Source organism: Mobula hypostoma, chromosome 18, assembly GCF_963921235.1.
Source record: "Mobula hypostoma chromosome 18, sMobHyp1.1, whole genome shotgun sequence".
In the NCBI taxonomy this organism is placed as follows: domain Eukaryota; kingdom Metazoa; phylum Chordata; class Chondrichthyes; order Myliobatiformes; family Myliobatidae; genus Mobula; species Mobula hypostoma.
In genome coordinates, this window is record NC_086114.1 from 6,940,268 (window position 1) to 6,963,409 (window position 23,142).

Below are 23,142 nucleotides of genomic sequence, written 5' to 3' on the forward strand. Positions count from 1 at the left end.
ATCATCCCTGACTCAAGCTTGAACCTTTCCCACAACCTCAACAGCCCCCTTAACTCTGACCAGTCTTCAAATTCTTGAAACCTTCAACCACAAGACTGGAGTCTTCTTAACATTTTGCAAGGACAACTTTGTTCAAAGGGAAGTGAGACATGAAAATAGAATTCCCAGGAAGACCAGAAGGAATAAAATTTCTGAAGAAGTCTGTCCCACTTCCACTTCTCTCCAGGAATCCCATAAACAATGAGAGATGGCTCAGAGAAAATTGCCTCTCCTTCCTCCACTCACTCCCAACCTGCACATTGGGGACCCATCTTCAAATGTCCTTTAATGGGTTCAGTGCCTCCTCTGAGACACTGTCGTCAAAACCTGTTTTAAAAGACTATTAGACAGAGGAGAAGAATTAGGTCTTTCACCCCATCAAATCTGTCCGGTCATTCCATCATGGCTGATTTATTATCCCTCTCAACCCTATTTTCCTGCCATCTTCCTGAAACTTTTAATGCCATTACTAATCACGGGGTGGAGATACGTCTCTACCGAAGGAGGTGTAAGGCACTCCTTCCCTCTGCTAGCTTGCAGGCCACGCTTGTAGCACCTGCTTAACACCCCCTCTCCACCCCAATCAGGGCCACGTGAAGCCACTGGAGCAGGTTGTGGATGGTCACATGAGCAGCTAGTGCATATCACAAGTCCTGATTATGCGACCACAGTGACGCCAGGCAGACAATCTCTGAAGATTATTGATAATTGCTGGGGTTACCTGTCTTGTAAAGACACTGTCCAGAAGGCGACAATGGCAAACCACTTCTGTAGAAAAATATGCTGAGAACAATCATGGTCATGGAAAGACCATGATCAATCATGTCTTAGGACATGGCACATAACAAGCAAACTAATCAAGAACCTATCAACCTCTGCTTTAAATATATCTAATGACTTGGCCTCCACAGCTGTCTGTGGCAATGAATTCCAGATTCACCACCCCCGGCTAAAGAAATAACTCTTCATCTCTGTTCTAAAGGGGCATCGTTCCATATGCTTATCTTTACTCTGTTTAACCAAGTACCCTGCTCTAGAAGCCATGACACTCCCTGTACTCAAAAATACCTTAACATCTAGAACAGGGGTTCCCAACATGGGGCCCACGGACCCCTTGCTTAATGGTATTGGTCCATGGCATAAAAAAACGTTGGGAACCCGTGATTCTAGAAGATTACCGCCAAAACATTCCCCTGGAGATATCAGTAGTCAGATACTAAATGGTTGTAGATGCCGGCATTGTAACTGAACAGATATCAGCTCTAAATTTGCTAAATAAACAAAAAAAAGTTTCTTTTTATGCAATTTATTTTGTCTAATGTGTGGAGAAGGATCACTAAGAGACAATGTAATCTTACTTTGGTTTCTTTTCCATTCCCAGCATTAGTGATGGAGAGACAGAGAGGACACTACCCAGGCAGTCAGCGATCACAAGAGGATGGGACGTTTCCAATTATTGTGTTGATTAATAATGAAAAACAGAATTGGCAGGTTTACTGTACTGCAAAAAACTTGCTAGCTCAACATTGAAAAAGCAGTGCTTTCTGTATGTGATATAACCTTTAGAAAAAGCCATTGCTAAAGCATTAGGGAACCTACATTTTGCATTTCCACATATTACGTCAGTGTTGTTATAGAAAGGCACTGAGGGACATTTGGTTCATTTTCCAAGGATGTGGCCGTGGCTGGGCAAGAAAAGTGAGGGTTTGTGACAACCAGAAATGCTCAGGTCAAGTGTAATGTGAAAACTATACGTCAAATGGGGAAAAAAAAAGGATGAACATGAATTGGGAACAATGAGACCCATCAAGAAAGAAGGAAAAACTATGTCTCAAGAATTTAAACTGTGGTACAAAAATTAGACAAAAATAAATGCCTAAAATACTGTGAACGAGGGCAATTTTATCAAGTGACATGGATCTGTTAACAGAAGTCCAACACATAGACAGCATTTTGAAAGACCAAAGTTGTCAAACAAACAGAACTGTAATAGTTCCTTCATTCCTTTCAATTCAAACCTTATCCATTGGCTTAGAGTGCATTATGGATGTCAAAAATCGCACTAACCATTGTCAAAATCATTGATCACTTACTAAAATAATGGATTCATTTACAAGAGAAACCCCCAAAAAGTGATCGGTGAATGAAACACATTGGGAGACAGACAAAATAATAGCAAAATATTGGGTTTAAAAAATAAAATTACCAACAGCAATCCGTAGAGAATCTTAAATAAGTATAAGGAGAATGGGGATAATAAACACAAGAGAAAATCTGCAGATGCTGGAAATCCAGAGCAACACACACAAAGTACTGGAGGAACTCAGCAGGTCAGGCAGCATCTATGGAAATGAACAAACAGTCAATGTTTCGGGCCGGGACCCTTCATCAGGACTGGAAAGGAAAGTGGCGGGGGGGGGGGGGGAATAGAAACCAACAGGAACAGAAGCAGACATGGCTTTTCCCTCCTTCCTTTCCAGTCCTGATGAAAAATGGAGATACCTACCTGAATGGGTTGGTCAAAATGGTGGAATGAGATACATACACAAACATGCAAGCCTTAAATATATCATTTGTATTCAGATAAATCCATTAGCCCCTTCTTCTGTGAACATGTGAGCCAAAAACAAGCCAGCAAGAAAGAAACAGTGTGTCTGAGTGACTGATTTTAACATGCACACAACATGCTTACGGTGACAGTCTTGGTGAAGGGTGAAAGGACCTACAATGAGTGTTGGAAACCACTGGACTGACAAAGTTTAACACAATGTTCTGTGGCCAGCATTTTCAAAATCATTCATCATTCCCAATGGGGCAGAAAGATCCTTGTTTGCTGCCCTTCAAATTTAACATAAAAATCCGCGGGGCAATGTACAAAATTCCTGTTCGAGATCCTTGTCAGAATGTACTCAATGTGTAAAATGAAAACTGGAGGCTCAGCTTTTTTTTGTTGAAGGTCCTCCAATGTTCAGGAAACAAGTCTTTGGAACATTTAATGTTATGATGTGGAGGGAGGGGGTGGGTTAGTGTGGGAGAACCAGTGAGAAGAGAGGTGGGACAGTACGTTACGTCACTACCCCATTCACTAACCCTCTGTTGCCTGACCTTTTTTTATATTGCGAGGCAAGAGGTCATGGGTTAAGGGTGAATGATGAAATGCTTTAGGGGAACTTCTTCACTCAAATGGTGGCAAGAGTGTGGACAAAATGCCAGTGGAAGTGCTGAGTACAGGTTCAATGTCAACATTTAAGAGAAGTTTGGATAAGTACATGGATGGGAGAGTTATGCTCCAGATAAGAGTAGGTAGCATGATAGTTTGGCATAGACCAGATGGTCTGTAGGGTCTGTTTCTGTACTGCAGTGTTGTATGTAGGTAACATCAGGAATCGGGAGTGGACAATAATGACTCAGGATGGCCTATGAGATTGTAGTACTTCAGTCCGCACTGTGGCACCTCAGTTGCACTGTAGCCTTCCAGCAAAGAACAATTCAGTCAGGAAATGTTGGTGGTAATTGGTTTGCGGTTGGGACGTGTGACTGTAACTCTGAATTGTATCTGCCTCCTTCCCAATCTCCAAGCCTCCCTCATGACATTGGCTGTAAAAGCTCATGAATACATGATGCTCTGCAGACGCTGGAAATCCAGAGCAACACGCACAAAGTGCTGGAAGAACTCAGCAAGTCAGGCAGCATCTATGGAAAGGAATGAACAGTTAACATTTCAGGCTGAGTCCCTTCATCAGAATTGGAAGGAAGAAGGAAAATTCAGGATTGGAAAGGAAGGGGGAAGAAGCCAGAATAAGGTGGGTGGAAGGGGAGGAGTACAAAGTGGTGAGTGAAAGGTCAAGACCCTTCATCAGGTCTTCTATCAAGTTGTAAGAGGTCAGTGTAGGCCAGTTAAAGAATATTCCCAGACAATATAAGCTTTGGTTGTGAACAAGTCAGATCCTACATTCTGTAAGACTCATTTACCATGCTAAACAGATCACATTTCTATGCAATGGACTTGCCAAAAGTCTTTCCCTGATTCAGTGGGAGACTAAACGGCCCTACAAGAGTGTTAGACCTGAAGCTGAATTCAGAAGGTGCATAAACAAGAGACGGGGGGGGAAGAGCCCTCCCTCTCTCATGAACTTACCCCATTCAGACTACTTTGACTGTAGGTGTATCCACTTCCAGCAAAACTGTTGTTCTGCCCGTTAAACTGCTCTGCCTGTGGTTGTTAGGGACACATATTGATAAAGTGGGGTTGGAAGAAACAAGTAAATAACAGTCAGTGGCCAGTTCAACTCAAGCACCAAGATAAACCAAGCAGCGATCAAGAGAAGGATGGATTACCTTGTAATACTGAGGCATGTTAACAGGGGGCGGCGGGTACTGGCCTGTGCTTTGCTGGCCTGGCATCCTCTGTCCTGGGTAACCGGGCGACGTAATGGGCCTCTGGGAGTTGGCAGCAGGGTACTGCCCAGCCTGGTTGGGGAATTGGCTGTTTGGTCCATACTGCTGGGCTCCGTAACTTGGCTACAGAAACACAAAAGCAGAAGGAAGGATTTACCATTTGTCCGATACGGTCAGCAAAGTAACTTGTGAGAAGGTCACAAAGAATCTGAAAAAGTTTAGACAGGTTAAGTGACATGGAATAAAGAGAGCAGATTCAGTGTACTTTCCTGTTGTATACACCTGGGAGCAGTGAAGTTCCTCAGAGGCAATGATCACTACAGCACAGAAACAGGCCCCTCGGCCAATCTAATTCAGGCTAACATGACCTTCTAATTCCCAGTTCTCATGAAGGGTCTCAACCTGAAACGTCAATTGATTATTCCCATCCATAGGTGCTGCCAGACCTGCTGAGTTCCTCCAGCACATTCTGCGTATTAACCTGATCCTCCAGCACATTCTGCGTATTAACCTGAACTTCTGCCTAGTTCAATCCACCTGGACCCTGACCATACCCCTTCCATCCATGTACCTATCCAAACCCATCAACGTATCTATCCAAACCCATCAACGTATCTATCCAAACCTATCAACGTATCTATCCAAACCCATCCATGTACCTATCCAAACCCATGCATGTACCTATCCAAACCCATCCATGTACCTTCCAAACCCATCAACGTATCTATCCAAACCCATCCATATACCTATCCAAACCCATCCATGTACCTATCCAAACCCATCAACGTATCTATCCAAACCCATCCATGTACCTATCCAAACCCATCAACGTATCTATCCAAACCCATCCATGTACCTATCCAAACCCATCAACGTATCTATCCAAACCCATCCATGTACCTATCCAAACCCATCAACGTATCTATCTAAACCCATCCATGTACCTATCCAAACCCATCAACGTACCTGTCCAAACTTCTCTTCGCTTCCTTGCTAATGTGAAGTGCACAAGCAGCTTCCCATCTGCCATCAGCTTCCTGAACAGTCCAGGAACACTTCCTCATAATTCCTCTGTTGCACTACTTACTTGTTTAATTTTTTATTGTAAGTTATAGTAATTTTTATGTCTTGTACTTTACTGTTGTCACAATAACAACAAATTTCACAACATACATTCCTTGGCCACTTTATTAGGTACACTGTACACCTGCTTGTTATGCCAATATCTAATCAGCCAATCATGGGGCAGCAACTCCATGCATAGAAGCATGCAGACATGGTCAAGAGGTTCAGTTGTTGTTCAGACCAAACATCAGAATGGGGAAGAAATGTAATCTAAGTAACTTTGACTGTGGAAAGTTTGTCAGTGCCAGATGAGATGGTTTGAGTGTCTCAGAAATTGCTGATCTCCTGGGATTTTCATGCGTAACTATCTCAAGAGTTTACACAGAGTGGTGCGAAAAACAAAAAACATCCAGTGAGTGGCAGTTCTGTGGGTGAAAGCACTTATTAATGACAGAGGTCAGAGGAGAATGGCCAGACTAGCTCAAGCTGAAGGTAGGTGATAGTAACTGAAATAACCACATGTTACAACAGTGGTGTGCAGAAGAGCATCTCTGAATGCACTAAATGTCGAACTTTGAAGTGGATGGGTTACAGCACCAGAAAAGCACACTGGGTTCCTCACCTGTACCTAAGAGTGTGACCACTGAGTGTATGCAATGATAATAAACCTGATTCTGAATAAATACAGTGATGAACACCAAACAGCAGAATGGGGCAAATTAACAGAAATGTCGCATGAACCAAAGTAGCAAGATATGCTGACGTCAGAGCCTGTACCCCAGTGTTATCAGACTCCGGAATTGACCTCCTGTAAGACCAGGGTGCACTCTTGACCTCACAATCTTCCTTGTCAGATTCAGATTTATTTATTTATTTATCATGTGTATCAGGCTAGCACGTGGGGTGAAGATACGTCTCTACCAAAGGAAGCATAAGGTGCTCCTTCCCTTCACTAGTCTGCAGGTCACCCTTGGACAAGGTGTAGCACCTGCTTAGCCCCCGATCATGGTCATATGGGCAGGTGGTGCATATCACAAGTCCTGGTTATGCCACCACTGATGGCAGGCAGACAATCTCTGAAGAGTATTGATAATGGCTGGGGTCATCCGTCGTGTAAAGACACTGCCCAGAATAAAGCAACGGCAAACCACTTCTGTAGAAAAATCTGCCAAGAACGATCAGGGTCAAAGACCGTGATCACCCACGTCGTACGACACGGCACATAATGACATTAAAACAAAGTGGAATGTGTCGTTTGTGCAATCAACCAACACAATCTAAGAATGTGCTGGAGGCAGCCCGCAAATGTCATCATACATTTTGGCACCAACATACCATGGCCACATTGCAATAACATGCCCAAGATGTTGTGCTGACCTATAAACCTACCTAAGCGTCAATCTAACCCTTCCCTCCTACACGGCCCTCAATTTTTCTAGCATCCATCTGCCTAAAAGTCTCTTAAATGGCCTAATATATCTGCCTCTACCACCATTCCATGCACCCTCCATTCTCTATGTAAACAAAACTTGTCTCTGACACCCCCATTACTTTCCTCCAATCACTCCTTATGCCCATTGTCTTAGCTTCACTATCTACCAGATTATTCATGTATTTGCAATGATAGGATTAGCTAAGCAGGACTGGGAAAAAAGTTCTAAAGAAATCCAACGCAAGACAAGGCTTGAAGGCTGAAACTCTGGGCCCACGAGCCCACAAGGAAAGTTAGAGGCCCAGTGTCTGAGAGTCCGCGAGTCCACTGGAGCCTGGAGGCCCAGAGGCCTGTCCTGGGGTTGGAGGCCTATCTGAGTGTGTGAGTGTGTGGGCAGGAGGGAGGGAGAAAAGGGCCTTGTTTTGCTGTTGCTGTTGTTGTTGCTTGTGTTGTTCCGCTGAACGTGGTAGGGATGTTATAAAGGTGCCAGAATGTGTGGTGATATTTGTGGGCTGCCTCCAGCACATCCTTAGGTTGTGTTGGTTGTTAATACATTTCACCGTCTGTTTCAATGTACAAATGATAAATCAGTGAATCTGAACCTGAGCCTGCACGGATCGGCGCCATGGCTTTGCTCACCTCTCCTGGGTACGGTCGCTTCACTCCCTGTATTGCTATCTGCTGAGGTGGCCTGGGGCCTGGGTAGCCCTGCTGCGCCACTCGCTGGCCATGGGAGGCGAACACTGGGCTCATTCCGGGTGGACGGGGCTGGCTGATGGGCATGGGCGGCCCGCTCATGCTGGACGGGGTCATCCCCGTTCCCATTCCCCCCGGATTCATGCTGCCTTGAATGGTGGAAGGTCCTCGAGTACCTTGCTGGTTCATGAACTGGCTGTTGTAGGCCTGGGCCGGACCCATCTGGAGAAACCGAAAGAGAAGAGAGTCAGAGCAGCACAGAAGGCCGACAGGTCCCTTGGTCCAACTTGTCACATCAGAGGTTTCTGCAGGTGCCGGAAATCGTAGCTCTGCACGCAGGATCTTAAAGAGCACAAGCTGGAAAGTGGCAGGTGGCTGGGTGCAGAGGGGGAGAATGGAAGGAAATGGTTTGAGGTGGTGAAAGGTGATGGGTGGGGCAGGTAAAGACCTGGGGAAGTAATGTGACAGAAGAGGACAGTGGACGATGGGGAAAAGGGAAGGAGGAGCAGAGCTGGCCAACCAGGATGAGGGAAAGCAAAGGAGGTGGGGGAATTAAAATACAGGGAGTGGCTACTGTAAGTTAGAGAAATTGAGATGACCACGGTGGAATGTCCAGGATTTCCAGCATCTGCACAATCTCTTCTCAGCAAGACAGTAGCTCACTTGTACCAACTTCCACAGGTGCTCAATGACAGCACCTGTAGGCTGCCACCCAGACCGGGCCTCCTCCTTACCGGTCCGTACTGGTTCATCTCCTGGTTCTGCTTCTCCTGCAGGGCAGCCACCGTCGCCGTCGCCGTGGCAGTGGCCGTTGCCGCGGCGGCTGCAACTGCTGCTGCGGCCGCTGCCGCTGCAGGCTGCGTGAAGTCGGTTGGCGGCCTGCTGTGCGGAGGAATGCCCATGGAGCCAGGAGCGTTGGGGCCTCCGGGGTAACTGGAAGAGATTGGAAGACAAACACAACAACCAGTGAGCTTATTGTTCTTCCAAAGAGTGTAAACCCCCCCACCCCAACTCCGCAGTAGCTACTCATGACCAGATTCTGGGGGACACAGTGATTCTACTCCCCAGAATCAGAATCAGGTTTATTCTCACTGACGTAATCACCTGCTTCTTATATCTAATCAGCCAATCATGTGGCAGCAACTCAATGGATGAAAGCATGCAGACATGGTCAAGAGGTTCAGTTATTGTTCAGACCAAATATCAGAATGGGAAAGAAATGTTATCTAAGTGACGTTGATCATGGAATGATAGTTGGTGCCAGACGGGGTGGTTTGAGTATCTCAGAAACGGCTGATCTCCTGGGATTTTCACGCACAGAGTCTCTGGAGTTTACAGAGGGTGATGCGAGAAACAACAAAACATCAAGTGAGCGACAGAATCGGTGGTCGAAAATGTCTTTTTAATGACAGCTCAGAGAAGATGACCAGACTGATTCAACGTGACAGGAAAGTGACAGTGACTCATATAATTATGCTTTACAACAGTACCTGGCGTGCAGAAGAGCATCTCTGAACACACAACACACTGAACCTCGAAGTGGATGGGCGACAGCAGCAGAAGAGCACACTGGGCCCCACTCCTGTATCTAGCATAGTGGCCACTGGGTGTATGCCATGATAACAGAGCTGATTCTGACTTGCACATATACTGGGGCCTCTGCTGCTCAGCCACAATGCACCGTGGCGCCAGAGTTCGGAGGGCAATTCCTGCATCCCCTGCATCTAAGTTCTTTCTGGTGTGTGTGTGGGTTTCCTCGCCCAGGTCAAAGACGCACTGGTTAGTAGGTTAAAACGTCATTGTAGGTTGTCCTGTGATTAGACTAGGGTTACATCAGGGATCGCTGGCTGGGGCAGCTCAGTGGGCCAGAAGGGCCGGTTTCACGGTGTACCTCTAAATAAAATAAAATACACAGCGTGTGCTCTACCTGCTGCCAAAGTTGCCGCTCCCGGGGTAGTTTGGTCGACCATACATGCTCTGCTGCATGTACGCTTGGCTGGAGCCACCTTTGCCTGCCGAGAACTGCTGCTGCTGTCCAGCAAACTGGGGCGAGTTTATCCCCGGGTTATTTCCCGACATGCCGGATCCCATCGGGTTGCCTCCCGGGGTCATGGGGTTGCTTGCATTTGCCATCGGATTCCCCAGCACCTGCTTGCGTTGAGAAGAACACAGATGACGTTAGACGGTGGTGCTGCAAGATGCACACACAGCACGGACTTCTACTGCATTGCCCCTTGGTGTGAGTCCAACATCCAACTCCTGTGTGACTCCCGGTGGCACCATCTGAATTACTTCAGCCTACCACTAAACAGACCATTCAGTCCACTGAAGTGATACTAACTCCTGGCTTGAATACTGTTATCTCATCCCCATAACGCTGCATGTTATTCTCACCCAATGTCATTACTACCCTTTTCACCATTCTTTGCAATCTCTTCCATTATAGACACTCCAGCCATTGCCCTCTTTAAAGGGTCCTCCAACTAAAGTACTGTGCAAACATCTCAGGTAGATGCAAAAATATTCTGTAAAGCCATCTTCCAAAAATAATGAAGAAGTTTTTAAATGTCAAACAATTTATGATAAAGAGCAGTGAAAAAACAATCAAATCAATATTTGGTGTGACCACTCTTTGCCTTTAAAACTGCATCAATTCTCTTCGGTACACTGTCGTGCAGTTTTATAGGAAAATCAGCTGGTAGGTTGTTCCAAGCATCTTGGAGAACTTGCCACAGTTCTTCTGCAGACTTTGGCTGTCTCGCTTGCTTCTGTCTCTCCAAGTAATCTCAGACAGCCTTGATAATGTTGAGATCAGGGCTCGGTGGAAATCATATAAAAAACTAGGGTGCCTAAGACTTTTGCACAGTACTATTTTTTAATTAATTGCACAGCATTATTTTTCTCAGTCCACTGGATAACCGACCATGTTAACCTCATCTTTATGCCATAGGCTACTTTGCAGCTAAATTCTTCGTATGTGTTTCAGTGGCAAACAACAAAAAGGAAATCAGCTTCTTTAGTTTAAAAGATTAGCTTTATTTGCCACACATACATCGATACAGAGAAAAGCATCATGCGTGTCAGCATAGTCTGATGATGTGCTGGGGGAAATTAGTAAAAGTCGCCCAGCTTCTGATGGCAACGTAGCATGCCCCTAACTTGCTACTCTGCACCTAGGGAACGCTTAGGGAGGGATCCCGAGCAAACCCATGTGGCCTCTGGAAGAAGGTACAAATTCCTTACAGACAGCGGCGGGATCAGAAACCCCTTCACTGGGACTGTAACGCCTTACGCTAACCACTGTGCTACTGACCATCTTTAAAAAAATGAAATGCTTCACAACTTTGTGTGTCACCCTTCCCCCTCTCTTGCTCACTCCCTGGTTTCTACAAAACACTTTAAATCTACATCTCCTGGCTGTTACGTCAAATAGGTCCTCCTTCCTTTTCATGTCACAGTTTGACACAGCACTGGTCAAGATTTTTCAAAGTACATATATGTTACCATATACACCCTGAAATTCACTTTCTTGCGGGCATTCACAATGAATATAAGAAACACATTAGAATCAATGAAAGACCACACCCAACAGGACAGACAGACAACTAATGTCTAACAGACAACAAACTCTGCAAACACAAAAATAGAAAAAACAAATAATAATAATACTACTAATAAATAAATAAATAAGCAACAAATATCAAGAACATGAGATGACGAGTCCTTGAAAATGAGTCCACAGGTTGTGGGAACAGTTCAGTGATGGTGCGAGTGAAGTTACCCCCTTTGGTTCAGGAGCCTGATGGTTGAGGGTTAATAACTGTTCCTGAGCCTGGTGGTGTGGGTCCTGAGACTCCTGTACCTCCTCCCTGATGGCAGCAGTGAGGAGGGAGCATGGCCTGGGTGGTGGATGCTGCTTTGCTGTGTCAGTGCTCTGCACAGAAATGCTCAGTGGTGGGGAGGGCTTTAGCTGTGATAGACTGGGCCGTATCCACTACTTGGATGTCTTTGCTTGAATCCACTTTGCAGTCAACTTCAGTCAGAAGCTGCAAGATCGTTGCATAGTTTTACCCTGTAGCAAGGCTGTCTGGCTTTGTGCTGTATGTACATTGTAAACTCACACCTGAACTCAACACGGTAAAGCTGCTCTTACCTGGCTCTGTGATGTGTTAGTGACTCCCCACACTGTCGTAACTACAGACAGCGAGCCTGGAGGCTGACTTGTGTTTTGTTGCCAAGGGACGGGGTCATAGGTAAATGACCCATCACTACAAGAGAGAGAAACACAATTATTCAGAGATACAATGTAGAATAGGGTCCTTTTCAAAACGCAAACACGAGAAAATCTGCAGGGAATTCAAGCAACGCACACAAAATGCTGGTGGAACGCAGCAGGCCAGGCAGCATCTATAGGAGGAGGTACAGTCGACTGTACTTCTTCCTATCGATGCTGCCTGGCCTGCTGCGTTCCACCAGCATTTTGTGTGCGTTGCCAGAATAGGGTACTTCTGGCTCTTTGAGCTGTGTTGCCACAGTTAGCCCTGACTTCCCTGATTTACTTTAACCTACTCACAGGACAATTTACAACGAACAGTTACCCTACCCGATGCATATTTGAACTCTGAGAGGAAACCAGAGCACCCGGTGAAAACCCACGCATTCTGTGGTGCAGGATGTACAGAGACCCCTTACAGAAGAAGCCGGGACTGAACTTTGAACACTGACGCCCCAAGCTGCAATAGCGTTGTACAAACTGCTACACCACCACTAGCACGGGATAATCCTGCCCATTCATCCATGTGAACTATTGCTTGTGATTGTATCACAGGAGCTGAATTTGGAACATCAAATCTCACCAAGGGAATTAAAATTTATAATCAGATAAAAATGAAAAATTAAGGTGTTAACAGTGACCAGAATGTGATAGAATCTTGTCCGGTTGATTGATGACCTCTGCTGAAGGAAGTCTCCCGTTTTGCCCCAGTCAGGTATTTCTGTGAGCCTACAGTGGCCGGACCTTGAAACAGTCCAACAAACTGCTCAACTCAGGTCCAGTTTAGGATGGTCAACTAATATTGCACTTAACTATGGAGTTTTGAATTGGAATTGGTTTATTAGTGTCACACGAGATACAGTGATAAACTTGTCCACACTGTTTACACAGATCATTACAAAAGTGCATTGAGGTAGAACAAGATAAAACAATAACAAAATACAGAATAAAGTGTAACAGCTACAGAGGAAGTGCAGGGCAGGAAAAAAAAGGTGAAAGATCATAACGAGGTAGATTATGAGGCCAAGAGTCTAAATTGTGATACTAGGAAAATATTGAAACAGCAGGGTAGAAGCTGTCCTTCAACCGGGTGGTGTGTGCTTCAGGCTTTTGCACCTTCTGCCTGATGGGAGAGGGAAGAAGAGGGGGGAGTCATTATATCAGATGCTCCACTGAGGCACTGACAAGTGTAGACAAAGTCCATAGAGGGGAGGATGGTTTCTGTGACATTGTCATCTGAGTCCACAACTCTGTAGTTTATTACAGTCACTTGCAAAGCAGTTGCCATACCAAGCCGTTGTGCATCTAGGCAGAATGCTTTCTGTGGTGCATCAATAAAAATAGGTAAAGGCTGGCAGGCACATCCCAAATTTTGCTCAGCCTTCTGAAGAGGTAGAGGTGCTGGTGAGCTTTCTTGGCCGTGACATCTATGTGCTTGGGCTAAGACACACTACTGGTAATGTTCACAACTAGGAATGACACTCTCAAACACAACACTGTTGATATAGACTGGAATGAGCCTATCTGCTATCAATTTAAACTAAAACACAACTCAGAAAATAGTCTTTGAAATGAACAATTGGTGATGAACTCCAAAGGTGCTGGTAGACCCCACAGCCTCTAAAGATTTATTGTTCACGACAGTTTCTGCACACTTGCTTGTCCTGGAAATTGATTAAAAATCAACTCCAGTAAACACTAGCTTCCTTCCTTCTATTCCAAAATACTCTTGACACCTACTCTTTTTTCTTATTGCTATTTCTGAGCGATTTTGTTTTGGGGCGCTTCAATGCAGACTGACACAGTGTTAAATTGATCTGAACTGAATATTCCTAGCAAGTTGTAATGCGTACAAAGTGCTGGAGGAACTCAACAGGACAGGCAGTATTTTGTGTGTATTACTTTGATTTCCAACATCTGCAGATTTTCTCCTGTTTGTGATTCCTAGACGTTTCAAGGACCCTGTGGTTTGATGCTCAATATTATGTGTGCTATTCACTTTATTTTTGCCGTTTACACAATTTGTTCTTTTTTTTTTGCGTGTTGTGTGTTTGATGTTTACTCTGATTGGTTCCATGCTGTTTCTTTGTTTTGTGGCTGCCTGCGGGAAGATGAATACAGTACAAGTACTTTGATAATAAGTACTGTCTATCTTGAACCTTTGTAATCCTCATAGAGGGTTGAATGATTGGAGTTCCATTTGGGGAATTTGGGATACTTAGAGTGGCAGCAAAAAACAAAATAACCTTTAAGAATATTATGCTAATGAGGATATTTTGTAAGTAGTGGTCAATTGCAACCATATTTAGAATGATTTACAGTTGGCAAGGAAGGTAACCATTCATAGCCCTCTCTTGTACATGATTTAGTCTCCTCTGTGTCAACTGGTTTCTAAGAGGGGGTGGGTGTGTGGAATGTGCTGCCTGGGGTGGTGGTAGAGGCAGATACATTGGGGACTTTTAAGAGAATTACAGACACATGAATGAGAGGGAAAGAGAAGGATATGGACATTATGCAGACAGAGGGGATTGGTCAATTCATCACTAATTTATTTGTTTTGGCATAACAGTGTTGGCTGAAGGGCCTATTCCTGTGCTGTACTGTCCTGTGTTCTAAGGCACCCAAAAGTCCATTCACGAATGACTCTTGGCACAAACAGAAACCCAAATTTGTTCAACTTCCCTTTTCCTGGTTCCAATTCTCATTTGAAGTTCCAGGTACTTTTCTGACATTTATTTCTTTGTTTGTTTTTCCCATCCCAAGTTCCTGCTCAAGAGGCAGGACAACCCAGTTCAGGTCCACTGTTGCTCTCTGCCTTGTTTAAATTCCATGACACTTCATAAACACGGGCATGTATGGCCCTGCAGTTAATCAGCAGTTGAACTAGAAGTGGGGTTCATAACCAGTTCCATGTATCAGATCACCAGATGACAGCTTCGGCCCCCTTCGACCCTCACCCAATTTTTATCAATTCATCACAGAAAGCATCCTGAAGGGTCTCGGCCCGAAACGTCGACTGTACCTCTTCCCAGAGATGCTGCCTGGCCTGCTGCGTTCACCAGCAGCTTTTATGTGTGTTGCTCTATGGACGTATAACAGATTGGTAAGGCAACTGCTCTGCGCGTCACTGCAAGAAACTGCAGAGTTGTGGACGAAGTTCATGGAAACCAGCCTCCCCCCCAGGGATTCCTGTCTTAGCTTCGCACTGCCTCAGTAAAGCAGCCAGAATAATTGAAGACCCCTCCCAGCCCGGACACTCTCTCTTCTCCCCTCTCCCATTGGACAGAAGATACAAAGGCCTGAAAATGCATACCACCAGGCTTCTGCCCGACTGTAATAAGACTATTAAGTAGATTCCTAGTGGGATAAGATGGACTCTTGACCTCACAACTTACCTCATAATGATCTTGTACCTTATCGGCTACCTGCACTGCACTCTGCCGTTGTTACACTTTATTCTGCACCTGGTATTATTTTACCCTGTTCTACGTCAGTGCACTGTGTAATATTTGATCTGTATGAACAGTATGAAAGATCCTGGTACATGTTACAATAATAAACCAATTCCACTATTGACATTAACAATTTATTAGCCCTTGAAGTGCCAGCCATGATATTCCTCTGATGAAGATATTGAGCAGCATCCACCACTACCCCAGCGGCAGTGGAAGTCCACCCTGGTTTCCCCACTGATTAGCCCAGAGAGAGAGAGAGAGATGGACAGTCACTGACCTGTGAGGCCCAGGAGGGAGTGTGGGCTTCATGGAGTTCATGGGGTTCATCGGAGGTTGCATGGGCAGCTTCCCTGGGGTGTCGTTCTGCCGGCTTTTCTGATGGCGTAGCAGCAGGAGCCGGCCCAGGTCCTCACACCAGGACGACAGGAGAGCTGTGCAGAGAGAGCAGACACAACATAAGCACCTCAGCACCGTGAGAGAACCCGCTGGCGATCCCCCTCCTCAAAACGGTACACAATCAGTGAAGGAGGAAGGCGCTCAGTCGGGGGAATTTAGTCCCATCACCTCAAGGTGAACATTACGCTCAGCATTGTGGGAGTGGTATATCAGTGCCGGGACGCGCGGCGACACTTGCCGGTTACCCTTGTGTTGGTTGTTAAAACAAACAACACTTGACTGTTTTGATGTACGTGTGATTAAAAAAACAAACCTGAATCAGAAGGTGCACACATACACGCACACGTGTGCGTTCCCATATATATGTACATACACACATACAAGCACACGCACATACTGTACAATACACTTACACACAGGCACCACCACGCGTATGTATTCTCACACACTTAGAACATTGGAACAGGCCATTCGGCCCACAATTTAACACCTAATCCCTTCCGTTTTCACAACGTCCGTATCCCTCCACTCGTGGACATTCATGTGCAAATCGAACTGCCCCTTGAATGCTTCACCTCAACCCCAGGCAGTACATTCTAGGCTGCACACACGCACGAACCCAGACACACAAACGGGCATGCAAGGAAGCACACTTGCATAGACCCACATGCATGCATATCCACATACACATGAACGCAGACACACCTGCACGCACACACATGCATCCCCACAGATGCGTACGCCTCCACTGCATAAACAAAAGCTCATCGTTAATCACTTAACTCCACTCCGCGCCTTTAATATCTGCAGGATTGCACCATACTGCTCCATCTGGCATTTTACAGACTTACACATCCACTAATAAAGGAGTGCTGTTAATTTTCCTGCTTGCACTGTGATTGTGATAATTTATACTCATCTGGGGGCCACTTGTGATAATCCGGTTAAGTCTGTAAAATTCCTGACCTCACAGTGAAGTTTTTATTGACGGAATGAGTGGCTTCCCTCTGTTCTTGTCTGGGGGTTTTATTTATTGCAGCCCATTCAACACGAGTGCCTGATATGAGTGTTTTAGCTCAAGTACCAAAGGGAGTTCGATGGGAGAAGAAACTGTTTAAAGACTGAGTGCTCCCTCCTCAAGGATACTTACCACACAGGCAAAAGACAGTCCGAGCAGCAACCTTAGCTCACTTAATGTGGATAGGCAGTAAGTGTGGACAAGAGGCAGGGAGTGATATCAAACGTAGAACACTACAGGCTGATCGGCCCATGATGTTTTGCCAATCCTTTAATCTCCTCTAAGATCAACTTAACCATCCCTCCCCAACAAAGCCCTCCATTTTCCTATCATCCATGTGCCTATCTAAATGTCTCTTCAATGTCCCGAATGTATCTGCCTCTACCACCATCCCGGCAGCATGTTCCACGTACTCTGTGTAAAAACTTACCTCTGAGATCCCCCCACCCCCGTACTTTCCTCCAATCACCTTAAAGCTATGCCCACTCATATTACCCATTTCCACGCTGGGAAAAAGTTCCTGGTTATCCATTCTATCTATGCCTCTTATCACCTTGTACACCTCTCATCCTCCTTCGCTCCAAAGAGAAAAGTTCAACTTGTCCTCATAGCACATGCTCTCTAATCCAGGCAGCATCCTGGTAAATCTCCTCCGCACCCTCTCTAAAACGTCCACCTCCTTCTTATAAAGAGGTGACCGGAACTGAACACAATAGTCCAAGTGTGGTCTTTATAGAGCTGCAACATTACCTTACAGCTCTTGAACTCAATCCCCCGACTAATGCTCAACAAGGAGATGGTGTTGGACTTTAGGAAGATTAAGCCTGCATTGCTCCCTATTACTATTGATGGTGAGGATGTGGATGTGGTGAGGAACTACAAGTACCCAGGGGTGCACCTGGATGACAGACTTGAGTGGAGCACCAACACAGGGTCCGTGTACAAGAAGGGCCAGAGTTGCCTCTACTTCCTGAGGAGACTGAGGTCCTTTGGAGTATGCAGGCCTCTCCTTCACATGTTCTACTAGTCCGTTGTCGCCAGTACAATCTTCTATGCAGTGGTGTGCTGGGGCAATGGCATCAACATGGGTGATGCCAACAGGCTCAATAAACTGATTAGAATGACTGGCTCTGTTATAGGAGTCAAACTGGACACACTGGAGGCTGTGGTAGAATAAAGGACCCTACAGAAAATCCTGGTAATTCTGGGCGGTGTTTCTCACTCCCTGCATGCCACCTTGGCTAAACAGAAGAGCACTTTTAGTAATAGACTAAGACAACTGCCCTGCTCCAAAGAGTGCTTTATGAAGTCATTCTTATCCTCGGCCATTAGGTTCTGTAAGGAGTCAATCTATAGCTGGGGAAGTGATGACCCCCTCCTGTTAGACTGTTTGTAGTAACCTATCTTTTATTCTTTCTACTTCTCTTCTAATATCTCTATCTGGGCACTTGTAATGCTACCATGGCACTGTAATTTCCTTTGGGATCAATGAAGTTTCTATCTATCTGTCTATGAAAGCCAGATATTTCTGCATACAGTAAACTAATTTCCAAGTCCAGTATCATGGGTTATGAACAAGAGAAAATGTGCAGTTGCTGGAAATCCAAGCAACACACACACACAAAATTCTGGAGGACTCCTGTTGAAGGGTCTCAGACCGAAACGCCGACTGTACTCTTTTCCATAGTTGCTGCCTGGCCTGCTGAGTTCCTCCAGCACTTTGTGTGTGATCATGGGGGTCATAGTATGTTTGAGAAATTTAGTTCTAGCCTTGGGATCCAACCAGCAAAACAAGTCCTAATGATACTAGGAACAACCAGCAGGTGGCAGCCCTACCCAGCCATTACGCTGATGACACCCCACACTCACACACAACAACCCCCCCACCCCGTCAGAGGTGGGAATTTACCAATAAGCATTTGATCAAATCAGATGGATCACAATAAACGTGTCAATTACAGGCAGCCTGTGTCCCCTTTTTACCAACCAGACAATATCACAGTACTGCAACTGTCAGTGATGCTCAGAAACTGCCTTTTCACTTCGAGTGTGGTGGGCTGCCAGTGTATCTGGGGGAAGAACTACCCAGGCAAAGAGCGGCCATATTTTATATTTTACTGATACTATTACATCAGTATTATGTTTTATTCTGAGTATTCTTTTATATTCTCAGAATTTTTTAATGTTCAGCATTATGTTTTATTCTGAGTACTATTTTTATTTGCAGTTTTGCAAATTGATTGTCAGTATCTGTTTATGTATAGTTTTTACTATATTCTATTGTGTTTCTTTATTTTCCTGTAAATGCCTGCACAAAAATGAATCTCAAGGTAGTATATGGTAACATATAGTTACTTCGATAATAAATTTTGCCCTGAACTTTGAACTCTGATATCAGACCGCCCCAGCCTTCACTGTGCAATAGAAACCAGCCATTTTCAGAGAGGAACTCACACTGGTGACAGTCTACACTCACACCCACACACAATCCTGTTCTCAACCCCCACCCTGCGCTCCTTGGAGTTGCTCTGTAAAGAATGACAAATTAACTGAAGTCGAGGGAGAATGCAGAACTTGCACATTCTGGTGCCAAGCAATTTCTTTATGACAAGCCCCTCGTTTCTTTGACTAAATATTTAGTGAGATACAGAACAGGGTTTAAATGGAGGCACAAGATGCTGCACGAAAGCCTGATTTAGCTCTCTCTGCATCTCCCTCCCTCTCTCCCCTGCAGTCCCCACCACAGAGCACACATCTGTAAACGGGTTTGCACGCACATTCCAGTCCTGAGGTGAGGCCGTAATAAATTATTCATTTTCTCTCTCAGACGTGCCGGGGTGGCAGATGCAAACTCGCTGACGCTCACTGAGAAACGAGTGTGTGGCTGACACCCTATAAAGCCGGCAGCGGGCTGCAACAAAATGGCTCACTCTCTGCTTACGAGATGAGGGTTAGACCTGTAACACAGGCAGTCACCTCCTTTGTACAATCTGTGTCCTGCCAATGGGTATCAAATATCAATTGCCCCATAGACACAAATCATTATATAAAACAAATATAATATTTTAAAACACACCGCAAACGAGGCAGTATATAAATAGCAACATGAATAACAAAGACATTACTTATGGTGCTTTAAAATTTCTTCTTATTGTTTTGGTATGAGAACATAAAATATTGAACATTACGGGGCTTTTGGCCCAAGATCTTGTGCTGACATTTTAATCTCTAAAATCAATCTAACCCTTCCCTCCTACATAGCCCTCGTACTATCTAAGAGTCTATTAAATGTCCTTAATGTATCAGCCTCTAGCCCACCCCAGGCACCAAGCTTGATGCACTCATTGCTCTCTGTGTAAAAAAAATGGTTTGTTGCCTCCCGGGTGCCAGGGTCCGGGATGTCTCTGACCGGGTGCACGACATCCTGGTATGAGAGGGAAAGCAACCAGAAGTCGTGATACATGTTGGCACCAACGACATAGGCAGGAAGAAGGATGAGGTCCTGAAGTGAGAGTTTCGGGAACCAGACAGAAGGCCGAAGAACAGGACCTCAAGAGTGGCGTTCTCAGGATTGCTGCCAGTGCTACGTGATAGTGATGGTAAGAATTGGAGGAGATGGCAGTTGAATGCGTGGCTGAGGAGTTGGTGCAGGGAGCAGGGTTTTAGATTTTTGGATCATTGGGATCTCTTCTGGGGAAGGTGGGACCTGTACAGACGGATAGGTTGCATCTGAACTCGAGGGGGAGCAATATCCTTGCAGGTAGGTTTGCTCGAATGGTTTGGGAGGGTTTAAACGAATTTGCAAGGGGGATGGGACCTGGAGCGATAGAGCAGTGGAAGAAGTGCATGGAGTAAAGCCAGATCTAACATATAGAGAGGCTTTGAGGAAAGAGAAGCAGAATAAACAGTGTAAAGGTAGAAAGATAGAAGGGCTAAAGTGCGTGTACTTCAATGCAAGAAGCATCAGGAACAAAGGTGATGAACTGAGAATTTGGATACATACATGGAATTATGATGCAGTGGCCATTACAGAGACTTGGCTGGCACCAGGGCAGGAATGGATTCTCAATATTCCTGGATTTCAGTGCTTTAAAAGGGATAGAGATGGGGGGAAAGGGGAGGAGGGGTGGCATTACTGGTCAGGGACACTATTACAGCTACAGAAAGGGCGGGTAATGTAGCAGGATCCTCTTTTGAGTCAATATGGGTGGAAGTCAGGAACAGGAAGGGAGCAGTTACTCTATTGGGAGTATTCTATAGGCCCCCTAGTAGCAGCAGAGATACAGAGGAGCAGATTGGGAGGCAGATTTTGAAAAGGTGCAAAAATAATAGGGTCGTTATCATGGGTGACTTTAACTTCCCAAATAATGATTGGCACCTGATTAATTCCAATGGTTTAGACGGGGCAGAGCTTGTTAAGTGTGTCCAGGACGGATTCCTGTCACAGTATGTTGACAGGCCGACTAGGGGGAATGCCATACTAGATCTAGTATTAGGTAACGAACCGGGTCAGGTCACAGCTCTCTCAGTGGGTGAGCATCTGGGGGACAGTGACCACCGCTCCCTGGCCTTTAGCATTATCGTGGAAAAGGACAGAATCAGAGAGGACAGGAAAATTTTTAATTGGGGAAGGGCAAATTATAAGGCTATAAGGCTAGAACCTGCGGGTATGAATTGGGATGATGTTTTTGCAGGGAAATGTACTATGGATACGTGGTCGACGTTCAGGGATCTCTTGCAGGATGGTAGGGGTAAATTTGTCCTGGTGAGAAAGATAAAGAATGGTAGGGTGAAGGAACCATGGGTGACAAGTGAGGTGGAAAATTTAGTCAGGTGGAAGAAGGCAGCATACATGAGGTTTAGGAAGCAAGGATCAGATGGGTCTATTGAGGAATATAGGGAAGCAAGAAAGGAGCTTAAGAAGGGGCTGAGGAGAACGAGAAGGGGGCATGAGAAGGCCTTGGCGAGTAGTGTAAAGGAAAACCCCAAGGCATTCTTCAATTATGTGAAGAACAAAAGGATGACAGGAGTGAAGGTAGGGCTGATTAGAGATAAAAGTGGTAAGATGTGCCTGGAGGCTGTGGAAGTGAGCGAGGTCCTCAATGAATACTTCTCTTCGGTATTCACCAATGAGAGGGAACTTGATGACAGTGAGGACAATATGAGTGAGGTTGATGTTCTGGAGCATGTTGATATTAAGGGAGAGGAGGTGTTGGAGTTGTTAAAATACGTTAGGACGGATAAGTCCCCAGAATATTCCCCAGGCCGCTCCACGAGGTGAGGGAAGAGATTGCTGAGCCTCTGGCTAGGATCTTTATGTCCTCGTTGTCCACGGCAATGGTACCAGAGGATTGGAGGGAGTGAATGTTGTCCCCTTGTTCAAAAAAGGTAGTAGGGATAGTCCGGGTAATTATAAACCAGTGAGCCTTATGTCTGTGGTGGGAAAGCTGTTGGAAAAGATTCTCAGAGATAGGATCTATAGGCATTTAGAGAATCATGGTCTGATCAGGGACAGTCAGCATGGCTTTGTGAAGGGCAGATCGTGTCTAACAAGCCTGATAGAGTTCTTTGAGGAGGTGACCAGGCACATAGGTGAGGGTAGTGCAGTGGATGTGATCTACATGGATTTTAGTAAGGCATTTGACAAGGTTCTGCACGGTAGGCTTATTCAGAAAGTCAGAAGGCATGGGATCCAGGGAAGTTTGGCCAGGTGGATTCAGAATTGGCTTGCCTGCAGAAAGCAGAGGGTCGTGGTGGAGGGAGTACATTCAGATTGGAAGATTGTGACTGGTGGTGTCCCACAAGGATCTGTTCTGGGACCTTTACTTTTCGTAATTTTTATTAAGACCTGGATGTGGGGGTAGAAGGGTGGGTTGGCAAGTTTGCAGACAACACAAAGGTTGGTGGTATTGTGGATAGTGTAGAGGATTGTCGAAGATTGCAGAGAGACATTGATAGGATGCAGAAGTGGGCTAAGAAGTGGCAGATGGAGTTCAACCCAGAGAAGTGTGAGGTGGTACACTTTGGAAGGACAAACTCCAAGGCAGAGTACACAGTAAATGGCAGGATACTTGGTGGTGTGGAGGAGGAGAGGGATCTTGGGGTATATGTCCACAGATCCCTGAAAGTTGCCTCACAGGTAGATAGGGTAGTTAAGAAAGCTTATGGGGTGTTAGCTTTCATAAGTCGAGGGACAGAGTTTAAGAGTTGCGATGTAATGATGCAGCTCTATAAAACTCTGGTTAGGCCACACTTGGAGTACTGTGTCCAGTTCTGGTCGCCTCACTATAGGAAGGATATGGAAGCATTGGAAAGCGTACAGAGGAGATTTACCAGGATGCTGCCTGGTTTAGAGAGTATGCATTATGAT

At 45.4% G+C, this 23,142-nt stretch overlaps 1 protein-coding gene across 12 annotated transcripts in view; it reads right to left on the minus strand.

The window, feature by feature from the left end:
* Window positions 1-23,142, minus strand: part of zmiz1a (zinc finger, MIZ-type containing 1a) — a 446,537-nt gene that overhangs the window by 41,599 nt on the left and 381,796 nt on the right. For 6 of the 12 annotated variants that reach the window (XM_063070398.1, XM_063070399.1, XM_063070400.1 and 3 more), the window contains 8 exons: window positions 15,636-15,789; window positions 11,784-11,898; window positions 9,558-9,781; window positions 8,365-8,563; window positions 7,574-7,852; window positions 4,378-4,560; window positions 4,178-4,252; window positions 1,398-1,448 (listed from right to left, as the gene is read on the minus strand). In XM_063070398.1, coding sequence (XP_062926468.1) covers window positions 1,398-1,448; window positions 4,178-4,252; window positions 4,378-4,560; window positions 7,574-7,852; window positions 8,365-8,563; window positions 9,558-9,781; window positions 11,784-11,898; window positions 15,636-15,789 — 1,280 coding nt within the window. The remainder of the gene's footprint in view (window positions 1-1,397; window positions 1,449-4,177; window positions 4,253-4,377; window positions 4,561-7,573; window positions 7,853-8,364; window positions 8,564-9,557; window positions 9,782-11,783; window positions 11,899-15,635; window positions 15,790-23,142) is intronic. The other 6 variants (XM_063070409.1, XM_063070404.1, XM_063070406.1 and 3 more) reach the window with 3 other exon arrangements.